At 53.2% G+C, this 12,503-nt stretch overlaps 1 protein-coding gene across 4 annotated transcripts in view; it reads right to left on the bottom strand.

The window, feature by feature from the left end:
- SETD3 (SET domain containing 3, actin N3(tau)-histidine methyltransferase) overlaps positions 1-12,503 on the bottom strand; it is a 74,795-nt gene that overhangs the window by 40,009 nt on the left and 22,283 nt on the right. Inside the window, exons 7-8 of one of the 4 annotated variants that reach the window (XM_089322040.1) lie at positions 9,727-9,856; positions 9,216-9,544 (exon numbers count right to left, since the gene is read on the bottom strand). The exons of the other annotated variants lie outside the window; for them this stretch is intronic. Coding sequence (XP_089178166.1) covers positions 9,468-9,544; positions 9,727-9,856 — 207 coding nt within the window. The 3' untranslated portion in view covers positions 9,216-9,467. Of the gene's footprint in view, positions 1-9,215; positions 9,545-9,726; positions 9,857-12,503 lie in introns of those variants that run through there. 4 annotated transcript variants of the gene reach the window in all.

The following is a 12,503-nucleotide window of genomic DNA, read 5'->3' on the forward strand; positions in this document are numbered from 1 at the left end:
ATGGACTTTCCCTGTTAGGTCCCCAAGGCAACCTGGCCAACACTTCCTCTGTCGCTGTGTGGCCACATTCAGCTGACCAAGCGTCCACATTCAGACCCCAGCAAGCGTGCCTGTCGGGTCTCTCAGTTGAACGCACTTGCCCACCAACAGGAGGCAGCACCCTCTGGTTCCAGAAACCACAGCCACATTCACAAAAATGAAAAGGCCAGCGAGCGCAGGGTTCTCAACGCTGGGAGCGGCAGCTCTAGTGTCAACGCTATCAAGTAAAAATGGGCTCATCAATTTTAAATGACTTCACAGAACTTAAGAACACGAGACTGAAAAAGATCTTTTTTTTTTTAAGACTTATTTATTTATTTGAGAGGCAGAGTTAGAGAGAGTTAGAGAGAGAGAGAGAGAGAGGTAGGTAGGTCTTTCTTCTGCTGGTTCACTTCCCAAGAGGCCGCAATAGCTAGGACTGGGCCAGGCCGAAGCCAGGAGTTTCTTCCGGGTCTCCCATTTGGGTGCAGGGGCCCAAGCTCTTGGGTTACCCTCCACCTTCCCAGGAGTATTAGCAGGGAACCTGATTGGAAGTGGAGCCAGGACTGAAACCGGAGCCCATGCGGGACGCTGGCACTGAGGCTGCGGCTTTAACCCGCGGAGCCATCGCGCCGGCCCCATGAGATAAAGACCTTAAGTCTTATCAGAGCTGCTCGTAGAAACCTCTGCTACCCTGAAACTGAAGCCTGCTGGCTCTGAGAGCCTTCTGCTCAGACGGGCCGCTGCGCGTGTCACGGTGGCCAGGCCGGGTGAGCACTTCTATTAAAACCTTCACTTTCACAGCTTATAATCTAAAATAAAAATCTGCTCTGAGAGTCACTTCTGAATACAAAAGGCGTGGCTGGAAACACACACTCTGTAGTACAAAATAAACCTGTCTGAGCTGAAACGCAGAGGCCAAGCCCTGTGGATCACTTGTGGTGTGTCTCACCAGAAGACAAGTTAGTGTAAGCTCAGAATCTGGTCTCAAAAAGATTTCTTTTCTGGACCATAAAGATTTTAAATACAGAAAGGTTAGTAAAGTCACTTTACGTGAAAGAAGATAAAACCTAAAACCAGTTTATTCCAGAAACATCAAGATCATCCTCGCCTGCCCCGCCACCTTCACATCCAGTTTGCCACCAGATTCTGTGAGCTTCGCCTGTGAGCGTGAGTGAGTACCTCTCAGGTTCACCAGGCTCGCTGGCCGCCTCCCTCTAAAGCGTCCCCTGCCAGCTGGTGAGGCTGTCCTCACACCACGGCCATGAGGTACCCGGGCCCTGCTGCGTCCCAAGGCTTGCTAAGGGCTCCCCGTGGCCTGGCTCCCTCCCTCCCGTGACGGCCATCCCGGCTCCCGGAAACAAGCGCCCTCTGTTACATCTGATACAGCACGTTCCTTTCCAACATCAAGGGAGATGCTCCACCCCAGGATGGTCGCTCACGCTCACCACAGCTCAGCTGCATTCCCAAGTCTGAGGGTGTGAGGGTGGACACTGAGGCTCCAGGGGTCTGGGTGACTTGCTAAAGCAGCAGCCGCTCATCCCAAACCGGCCCACACCTTGGGAGCTCCAGGCCCCCCGGGGAGTTGCAGGCCAGGCCCTGGGGAGGCAGCTCCTGCGCGCGCAGGTGCCCGGGGCTGCTCTCAGCGCAGGGCTGTACCACGGCCGGCCCCAGTGCTCTTCTGTGCATCCCCGTGCGTGTCCTGCTGCTCCCCGACGCCAGACCTCTGCCGGCAGTACCCGGGAGACAGTCTCCCCTGTCAAGCTGCTCAGGTGTCGCCTCCTGGCCTCAGCCTTCATGGAGCTCAACAGCAGGGTCGCTGCCTCCATTTACCGTTTTCACCGTCCACGTTCCCTGCACGTGGTCTCCCACCCACCCCGTAACAGACGTCTAGACACAGGGATCTCAGGTTCGGTCTCCATCTCCTTGGCGACTTTACCACTGAACTGGAGATGCGTTCAGTACAACTCCATCGTTATCGGAAAATACTTCAGATAGTTATGTGACTGCTTTTTGAAAGAAAAATAAATGGGTGCTATTTCTGTTTTTCTGTGAGACTGAATGCAAATAAAAATGAACACAGTACCCATGCCATTACTAAGTTTTCTAAGTTTTGGAATGCGCTCTTTTAAGTCAGAATACTGCTGACTGATGAAAGGATGCAATCCCAACAGGTGGCCAAGCTCGAGGCCTGAAGAACACAGTGGCCTCTAAGCGGCAGCCCTCCCAAAACTAACTCAGGCTCCCACCGCAGGTAACTGCCAGGCATTTTGCCACCGCCACGTGCCAGGTGGAGATGCCTGGCCATTTCCAGGAGGAAACAGTGAAGCAGGGAGCGGGAAGAGAGTCAGGGACGACACAGGGCCTCAGACCCAGACTCCACAACACACACGGGAGCACCAAGGCATGGCACAGCCCCACCCCGGAGCCCTGGCTGGAGAGGACTCGGCAGTGAACTCGGCACAGGTGTGGGAACCACTGGGAAGAGGGCGAGCGCGCACCCACAGAAAAGCCAGTCAAGTCTAGGAGAAGAGGCCAGGAGGGAGCACCAGGGAGACAGAGGACAACAAGTGGGCAACGCGGAAACAAATTTCACAACACCGCACCTCTTAGAAAACACAAAGGTGCTTTACAAAAAACAAAACAAGTAGAAGGGGAAAACCGCAGCAGCCCAGAGAACACAGCTGGCCATCGGGGAGCTGCCAGATGAAATCCGCCAAGAGCTGAGGCTCTGACCAGTTCTCCCCTCACTGGGAAGCCCACCCATTGGAAGGCCGAGAAAGGCAGGACAGGAACACCGGCGCTCACGGCGGACGGACGCTCTCTTAGGCTCACAGCAGTCCTCACGGGTGCTGACTCCTCGAGCCCCCCACAGGGATAAAAGTATCCAACAGGAACCTCTGTACAAACCGGGGAAAGCTGTGAGGCTGCAGCTCTGCAGGCGCACGGCCTGGGGCAGGTAGGAGGGGCTCGACGGTGCCCAGGGGGAAAGGACCACCCAGAAGAGGACATGGGTAAAAAAGACAAAAGCCGTTAAAGACGGTGACACAGCTGCAGCAGAAATGATCCCCGAACACAGGGGGGACAGGGATGTCCTCCAAGGTCAGGAAACACCAGGGGACTGAGGGGTCAGGAGCTGGAGCACCTGCGGAGACCCAGGAGGAGGAATGGGCATCAGTGGCCGAGGAGGGTGTGCTGGCCACCTGGGCAGCCTTGGCCGTTTCTGAGTTTATCTAGGTGTAAGGGGAAGCCAGCGGCACGGCATGATTCATCACTTACATTCAGAAAGATCCCTTTAACTCTGTATGCAGAGCTGGACCAGAGGGAACGAGACTGAGTGACGGTCACTGCTGGAAGGAAAATGAATCCAAAGTGACAGAAATGACAGACCGCCCACCAGGCATTTTAAACAGTTTGATCTCTCCTGACAAAATCCTTGCCTTGAATATTGAAAAGACTGTGTCATGTGCTCATGGAATCATCGGTGATCTTTTACAAATCACAAGAAATAGGGAAACATCTCCTCCAAAAAAGAAAAAAATAACTGAGCCATGGTGCACAGAGGGTCTGGGCTGCAGTCTCTGTCGGGAATGACCCAGGGCTGTGGAACACCCAGCCCCCGGGCCATGTGAGGTCCTGCCAAGGCAACCGTGGGCAGGATTCTAAATTCAATAAATCCAGAGCAGGCTAATTTTCAAGTTGATAATTCTTCTTGGCCTGCTAATGATGTTATAAACATGCAATGGCCCCTGGCAGAAAACCAGTTCCCCACCCCTGCGATTACACACAGGCTCTGAACAGCACAGCTCAGATCACCATCAGGGCTCCTGATGGACGAGGATGGACGAGGATGAGCACGGCACCCGGGCTGGGAGCACCAGCACGCACTGTCTGAACCGGAGACTCTGCCGGCCTCTTCCTGGCTGCAAGACCTCACAAGTCAAAGTCCCCAGCAAAGTACAAGGAATCAAACCTTCCCCTGGCTGCGGGAAGAATGGAACAATGTGGCATCCGACCAGCGCTTTGTTCAGTGTTCGCTGTCTCACCTGCTGACTGCTTTATTCACTCCATAAATAGGTACTGAGCACCAGTGTGTGAGGGCCCAGCTGACGACGGAACAAAGCCCTCACGCAGGCTTTGGGATATGCAATATGTTAGGGAGGTATTCAAGCCAGGGCACATTCCTAAGACCCTGGGATAACCCCAAGGACACCCACCAACGAAAACATCCCGATCCAGAACAGGGACCACGGCTGCCCCTACGAGCCTCACTCCTATCTCCTGGCCGGGATGAGAGACAAACCCACTCTACAGGGCTGTTCTGAGGCTGGCCTACGGAGCTGGATGCAAATGCATTTCCTAACCATTCTGACACCATGACAATGACCTCTTCCAGAAGTCAATTCTCTCTGCTTCCAATTCAGCTTCTTGCTAACGCACACCTGGGAGGCAGCAGTTGATGGCTCATGTACATGGTCGCTGGACCCTGGCTTTAGTCTGACCCAGCCTTGGCTGCTGCAGGCATTTGGGGAGTGAGCCAGCATACGGAAGAGTTCTCTTTGTCTCTCTATTTTACATTACATGTAAACAGCAATCGGCATGACACAGGTTCCTCTGCCATCTCCTCTTTCCACGCCTTTCTCACCACTGCCTTTTCCCCAGGAGTACATGGGGCACACAAAGAGTGGCCACGACAGCTGCAGCCTTGACCACTGAGTCACAGAGGCCACAAACACAACCCGCTCTGCAGGCTCAGGGCAGGGTGGCCAGCGACTCACCCAACATCAGCAACAGTGGATCAGCTCAGCTCTGGCCATTGCAGCCATCTGGGGAGTGAACTAGCACGTGGAAGACTTCATTCTCTCTCTCTCTCTCTCTCTCTCTCTAACTGCCTTTCAAATAAAATAAATAAATCTTTAAAAACAATTTCAAATTGACAAGAAAACATTCTGTTCCCAGGTGTGACGGTCACACCAGCAAGACACTCAATGAAGGGCAGCTGAGCTAATTTAGCGACCTCACAGCTGCAGACGGTGCAGCTCCGTGGACTTGAAAGCACAGCCATGCCCCTTGCCCAGGGTGCTGCTGTCCACGGTTTCAGTTCCCCTTGGTCAGCTGTGATCCAACACCATATAAGGAAAATTCCAGAAATAAATAATTCACAAGTTTTAAACTGTGTGTTGTCCTAAACACTGCAATGAAACCTTCTGAATCGTCTCTTTGCCCAGCGTATCCATGCTGTTTGTGCTACCTGCCCATTAGCAGTCATCATGGTTGTCAATTCACTGCCATAGTGTCACAGTGCCACACATTACATTACATATATTTATATATATCTAATTTATTGGAAAGGCAGAGTGACAGAGGGAAAGACAGAGCAATAGAGGGACTTCCCATCATCTGCTGTTCCACACTGCTCCAAATGCCTGCAAGAGCCAAGACTGGGCCAATCTGGAACCGAGACTCCATCTGGACCCCGTGTCGGGGGCAAGGACCCAAACTTGGGCCATCATCTGCTGCCTTCTCAGCCACCAGCAGGCAGAGGAGCTGGGACTGAAAGCAGCACCACAACATGGGGTAGGAGTCCCAAGCGGCAGCTTACCCAACTGTGCCACAGCACCCCTGGCCCAGAGGTTTCCACTCTGCCTGGTGCACATTTCTGAAGGCCTCGTGTGTGATCAGATTTCTGCTGCAGATGAGAGATTTATGAAAACGCAGGCTGAATGCATCTCTGGAAATGCACACCCTGTGCTGTGCTTGTGTGGCTCCATCAGAGGCAGGCAGTGCAGGAGACGGGAGAAGCAGCTGCTGCCTTGAGCCACACAGCCACGCAACGCCCAGAACCAAAGGCGCAGCCTCTGCCTCTCGCGCCCTCTTTCTGGAGACAGCCATGGCAGGAGACGCTGCCTTTCTGAGGAAGGGAGCCGACTTGGCACTGCCTGGCTCTGTCCTAAGGTTTAGGCAGGAGCAGTGGGCGCTCACGGCAAGACTCTCGCCTTGAAATAAAATGCGCAGCAGTCAGTGCACAGAGGAGTTAGCCCATCTACCCTCTTTCCCTGAGCCTCTCACACCGTCTGATCAGCACAAAGTGCGACAAACCACTTGCCCTGTGAGATCGATGGAAACGTGACTCTGTTCTGTCAAACCCTGGACACGTGGCATTTACTTTGAAAAGCATCAATTTACTCTCAACACAGAAAAATGTGTACGTCCCGATGATAATTCTTAATATTAGGACGAGCTGGCTCCTCTGTTAACAGCACCTGCCCCATGAGATGTGAATGAACAGTTCATTCACAGGGTCTACTGATTTCCTTTTCACTGACACAGGTAAAAACACCTCGACTACCATTTGGCTAAGTCGGGTCAAGTAAAATCTCACAGAATCTGCTTCACACAACCACACCCTCCCAAGCGGTTTAAGTCAGATCCTGCTTCTCCACTGACTTCTAGCACAAAACTGTTGGTCTGTTTCCCCTGCACAAGTCCCAGCCTGGAGCTGAACTTGTCTTCACTACTGGTGGCATTTCTCCAGGCCTGAGGCCCTGCAGCAGTGAGAAGTGCCCGGGCTCCCCTGGGCCACCAGTGGTCTCTTCTCCCTTGGCCCCATTTCACAAACTGACAGAAATCCTGCCTGACGTGGGGTGTACAAGCCCTTTCCGCATGTAGCCCAGCCCCTTCTAAACTTAGCCTCTGACGTTCCTCACTCCTGAAGCCGCCGTGTAAAGTTTCACCAGCAGGGCTGTGCGCTCTCAAAAATCCCTGGTGCTGGCGGTGTCCTGTTCCACAGTGCAGCTGCGGAGCCCCTCAAGGACAGCCGCACCCCAGCATCTGTGAACTCCTGGAGGAGTCTGCAGGGATCCAGAGCCCAGTGCCCCACGACACAGAGGAGCACGCGGCTTTAAGCAAACTGTGTGGAGCGCAGTGAAGAGACCAGCTGACCTGAACTAACTAACAAGTGCCCATGCTAAGAGGCTTTGCCCAAGAAGGCACAGTGGGACAGGCAGAGCTCAGGCAACGACTTTTCTAGCTTTTAGGCAACAACCACGATAATAGGGAAAGTGAGGAAAACAAATCAGAGGTGCTGTGGTGAGTGGGTGAAGCCGCCACCTGCAGTGCCAGCATCCCATACGGGCACCCGTGTGAGACCCAGCTGCTCCACTTCTGATCCAGCTCTCTGCTGTGGTCTGGGAAAGCAGTGGAAGATGGCCCAAGTCCTTGGGACCCTGCACCCACGTGGGAGACCCAGAAGCTCCTGGCTCCTGGCTTCAGATTGGTGCAGCTCCAACCATTGTGGGCATCTGGGGAGTGAACCAGCAGTGGATGGAAGACCTCTCTCCTCTCTCTATCTCTCTTTCTCTCTGTCTCTGTCTATCTCTCTGCCTCTGCCTCTCTGTAACCTTTCATAACAAATATGAAAGTCATGGGTTGGTGTATGCCCTAGGAATGTGATTTTGGGGGAAAACCGTATCTAAAAACCACAGATAGAGCTCTGGAGTCTGGACACACACACACACACACACACACGCACCCTCCTTCCCAAGTGCTCTGTGACTGTGACCCATGACCCCTACATCTCTCTGTGCAGAGGGTCCTCACAACTACAGAGGTGAAGGGCCACAGTGCCAAGGGAGCCAACTACAGTGAGACTGCTGTCATGCAGGTGTCACCTCTGCACTGGCACGGTCCTCATCGCTCCCCGAGTGACAAGGCACTGATGAGGTGACCCACGAAAATAAAAGAGAAGCGTGGGCATGTGGCACAGCAGGCTGCACTCATGCATCTGACGCCCTCATCAGGTACTGGTTCTTCCATTTCTGACCCAGCTGCTTGTTTAACGTGCCCAGGAGGCAACAGGTGAGAGCCCAAGTATTCAGGTTCCTGCCATCCACGTGAGACCCGGACAGAGTTCCTGGTTCCTGGCTCAGCCTTGTCCAGTGCCAGCATTTGCCAACATTTGGGGAGTGAACCAACAGATGGAAGATTTCTCTGTCACTCTCTCTCCTCCTTTCTCTGTCACTCTGCCTTAGAAAGGAAAGGAAGCCTTCTCAAAAGGGTGAGGGGGGGGCTGGTGCTGTGGCACAACAGGTTAATGCCCTGGCCTGAGGTGCTGGCATCACATATGGGTGCCAGTTCAAGACCTAGCTGCTCCACTTCAGATCCAGCTCTCTGCTATGGCCTGGGAAAGCAGTGGAAGATGGCCCAAGTCCTTGGGACCCTGCACCCGTGTGGGAGACCCGGAAGAAGCTCCTGGCTCCTGGCTTCGGATCAGTGTGGCTCCGGCCATTGTGGCCAACTGGGGAGTGAACCATCGGATGAAAGACCTCTCTCTCTCTCTCTGCCTCTCCTCCTCTGTGCGACTCTGACTTTCAAATAAATAAATAAACCTTTAAAAAAAAAAAAAGGGCAAAAGGGAGCTAAAACCCAATACCAGATCTGGGAAAAGCAGGAGAAAGAGGTGCCAACACTGTGGTGTAGCTCTTAGAGCTGCCATCTGCGACCCTGGCATCCCCTGTGGGTCTCTAGGCTGCTTCACTTCTGATCCAGTTTCCTGTAAATGGCCTGGGAAAAGCAGAGGATGGTCCAATGCCTGGGCCCCTGCCACCCACGTGGGAGACCTGAGTGAAGCTCCTGGTTCCACGCTTTGGCCTGGCTCATCTCAGGCTGTTGAGGCCATCTGGGGAATGAACCAGCAAAGGAAGATCTCTTTCTCTTACTGTCTCTATGTTTGTAACTTTGCCTTTCAGATGAACAAATATATCTTTAAAAAAAAAAAAAAAAAAAAAAACCTCCACCTGCAGCTCCGGTACTTCAGTTTTAGTCCCACTTGGGGCACCGGATTCTGTCCCAGTTGCTCCTCTTCCAGTCCAGCTCTCTGCTGTGGCCCGGGAAGGCAGTGGAGGATGGCCCAAGTGCTTGGGCCCTGCACCCCATGGGAGACCAGGAAGAAGCACCTGGCTCCTGGCTTTGGATCGGTGCAGCACTGACTGTAGCAATCATTTGGGGAGTGAACCAACGGAAGGAAGACCTTTCTCTCTGTCTCTCTCTCACTGTCTAACTTTGCCTGTCAAAAAAAAAAAAAAAAAAAGAAAAAGAAAAAAGAAAGAAAAAAGAAAAAAAAGAATAGAAAGTAGGAGAAAAAGACTTGGTTTGGCACTGAAGTGAGAAAAGATGACACTGATACAGTAACAGCAGTACACTGTTTACATCTGTGTTTACTACGAAGACTTTTAAAAGCCATAACATTCCAAAATGAGGAAAGTAGCGAGACTTGGCGGGTGATTTTTAAAAGATAACCTTTGCTTAAATCCGTTTCTCGTGGCCATGAAAGCTCAAGTGAAAACCCCTGCACCCAGCCGACAGCGCCCGGAGGTCGGCCTGCTTCCCTGCGCTGCAGCCTCCGTCCCAGCAAGCACGGATCGCGGCCGGGACATCGCCTACAAGGCTCATTATTGTGTCGCTCTAACTTGCAACGGTCTCTTCTGCCACTTCGTCCTACTGTTAGCGACTGTCACATTCTCTTCTTCTGAAAGAGACCCAGAGCAGGGCTGAGGGGGTCGGGTGAGGGCCCAAGCCCTCGGGGTCAGCACAGGTAGAGGCTGCAATGCTCCAGGCCCCCGGAGACCCTGTGCTCCTGGGAAGAGCAGGGGTGTTTCCCAACAAACCTGACTCCACGATTCGAAACCCACAGCAAATGTCAGTATTTACCTGACTTTAACATGAAGAACCCGAGCCCGAACACGTCCTGACACCGAGAAGCAGTTCCAAGTGAGTGAGGGTTGCTGTGGGCCGCATCTCTAGCCTTGCGGGCTTCATTATCTTTGGCCCCTAGAGAAGGCTAAAAAACGCTAACCTAAGGCACTGCAGGAGGAAAAATGATTGAAAACACAAGGAAACAAAACAACCAAACACCACAAGTGCAGCGCCGTGGCAGTGGGCAAAGTGGGCCAGGCCTGCACGCGCATCACCTCCTGCCGCCCACTGCAGGCCACGCTGTCGACCTGTCCAAGGGGACCAGCTCCAAGCTCACATCGCAGGGATCGATCTCTGGTAGGCCGGCTCGGCTATCACACCGAGGCCTGCAGTGGCTCCACCCCACCACGCCAAAGGAAACTGGACTCCTAACCACCACAGGGACTTCAGCTTCCCTAACAAGTCAAACATCCCCAAAACTGGACTTAAACTGCTCAGTTTTTCTTTAATAAAAGAAGTGATGTTTGTTATAACAGAGTAAGCAAAATGCCCTAGGATACATTTTGTACCAGCCACAGCATATAGCGAGACAGAACCAGGGAAGGCAGAACTGGGGAGCGAGACAACCTCACAATCCAGCAGGTGACGTCACTCACAGCAGTGTCAGCCCAGCCCCTGGCCACCAGTCAGTGGAAGGAAATGACCGCGACTTCCAAAACCATAGAAGCAGCCGGCGCCGCGGCTCACTAGGCTAATCCTCCGCCTAGCGGCGCCGGCACACCGGGTTCTAGTCCCGGTCGGGGCGCTGGATTCTGTCCCGGTTGCCCCTCTTCCAGGCCAGCTCTCTGCTGTGGCCAGGGAGTGCAGTGGAGGATGGCCCAAGTGCTTGGGCCCTGCACCCCATGGGAGACCAGGAGAAGCACCTGGCTCCTGCCATCGGATCAGCGCAGTGCGCCGGCTGCAGCGCGCCGGCCACGGCGGCCATTGGAGGGTGAACCAACGGCAAAGGAAGACCTTTCTGTCTCTCTCTCTCACTGTCCACTCTGCCTGTCAAAAAAAAAAAAAAAAAAAAAAAAAACCATGGAAGCACTGGAGGTGCTCAGTTCTGCACACACACTCAGCACTGCTGGCACCTGGGCTGAGAAATTCCTGTGGGTGCTGGACACAGCACCCCACTCCAGTTTAACAATCTAGAAGGCCCCCAAATGTTGTCCCCATGTAAAATAAGACACATTCTACCCTCTCCTCCACCTGAATCTTTCGACAGAAAAATATCCAATTTCTAAATAATAATTGTTTTCAAATAGACTGACTTAATTCTGCAAAACAGCCGATGTCCGATGAGCTGTAATTCTACTTTGTGCCAACAAGGTGAGGGGTGTGTCTGGCTTGGAGCCACGAGCGTTCAGATTTCAGTTTTCTGACTGTGGCAGACTTAGGTGAGCACCCCCCATGCAAACACTGAATCTGCACTTGGGCATCGGAACCCTCAGCCTGTGCCTAGTTTCACATCTACTGATGCAGAACTCGTCAATAACACAGAACACTGGCTTTGAAATGACAGTCGTTAATGCTTTTAGACTGGCGACTGTCTTCAGCACAAGGTAGCATGCTGCTTCTGCCAGGCGGGAAGTGCTCTTGGAGCAACCTGCAGGCTACGGAACCTCAGCACGCCCTAATCCCAGAGAGGCTCACGCTCACTCGCGTGCTGTGCCGGAGGGGGCACCAGGAGGCACTTCCCCTTCTCTCGGGGGCAGAGGGCCTGGCTTACGGTGGCAGAGCAGTTTCCTCTGTGTGACGTCACTGCTCAGGGACGACCTGAACACGCACTGAGCGGTTTCCTCTGTGACGTGACTGCTCAGGGACGACCTGAACACGCACTGAGCGGTTTCCTCTGTGACGTGACTGCTCAGGGACGACCTGAACACGCACTGAGCGGTTTCATCCGTGTGACGTGACTGCTCAGGGACGACCTGAACACGCACTGAGCGGTTTCCTCTGTGATGTGACTGCTCAGGGACGACCTGAACACGCACTGAGCGGTTTCATCCGTGTGACGTGACTGCTCAGGGACGACCTGAACACGCACTGAGCGGTTTCCTCTGTGACGTGACTGCTCAGGGACGACCTGAACACACACTGAGCGGTTTCCTCTGTGACGTGACTGCTCAGGGACGACCTGAACACGCCCTGCAGTAAGCAGACCAGCGATCATCCAGCCTGACAACAGAACTGTTCCTCTCACTGCAGAGGCCACAGACTGCCAACTCGGAACAGATCTCAGAAACACAGTCGCAGAAAAAGCTCCTTTGTCGCTCTCTGTACAACAACAGGAAATGACAAGGACCTACTGAACTCAGCTTTAGGTTTTTCGTTGAAGAGGAACAACTGAGGACAAAGAACAAATGCACAGCCCCTCAGGGCCCAAGAGCCACCTGCAGGGGAGCAGATGCACACTCCACCAAGAGCTGAGCTGGCTCCATCGCTGGGCTGCAAGGCAAGCAAACTTGAAACAAAAGCAATATACAGCCCACATAGCCATCACTAAGGCTGGAGGTTTAGAGCGTCACACTGATTTCCACTTGAAGACAACAGAGTCATCCAATTTTCGATCTACTGGTGGTGGCAGATTCAACAAAGTGTTAAGATTCTGTGCAGTAAGCATACTGAGAAGTTAAAGAACTATACGGAAAGCAGTGTTACCTACAGCAAAGAGATGGAATTACTACTTCCGGCAAAGAGGAACAACCAAGTCAACCTGACTCAGGGTCAAAGGAGCACGGGGAGAGGAG

This window comes from Oryctolagus cuniculus, chromosome 20 (assembly GCF_051225735.1).
Source record: "Oryctolagus cuniculus isolate XC-2025 breed Fujian yellow rabbit chromosome 20, ASM5122573v1, whole genome shotgun sequence".
In the NCBI taxonomy this organism is placed as follows: Eukaryota; Metazoa; Chordata; class Mammalia; order Lagomorpha; family Leporidae; genus Oryctolagus; species Oryctolagus cuniculus.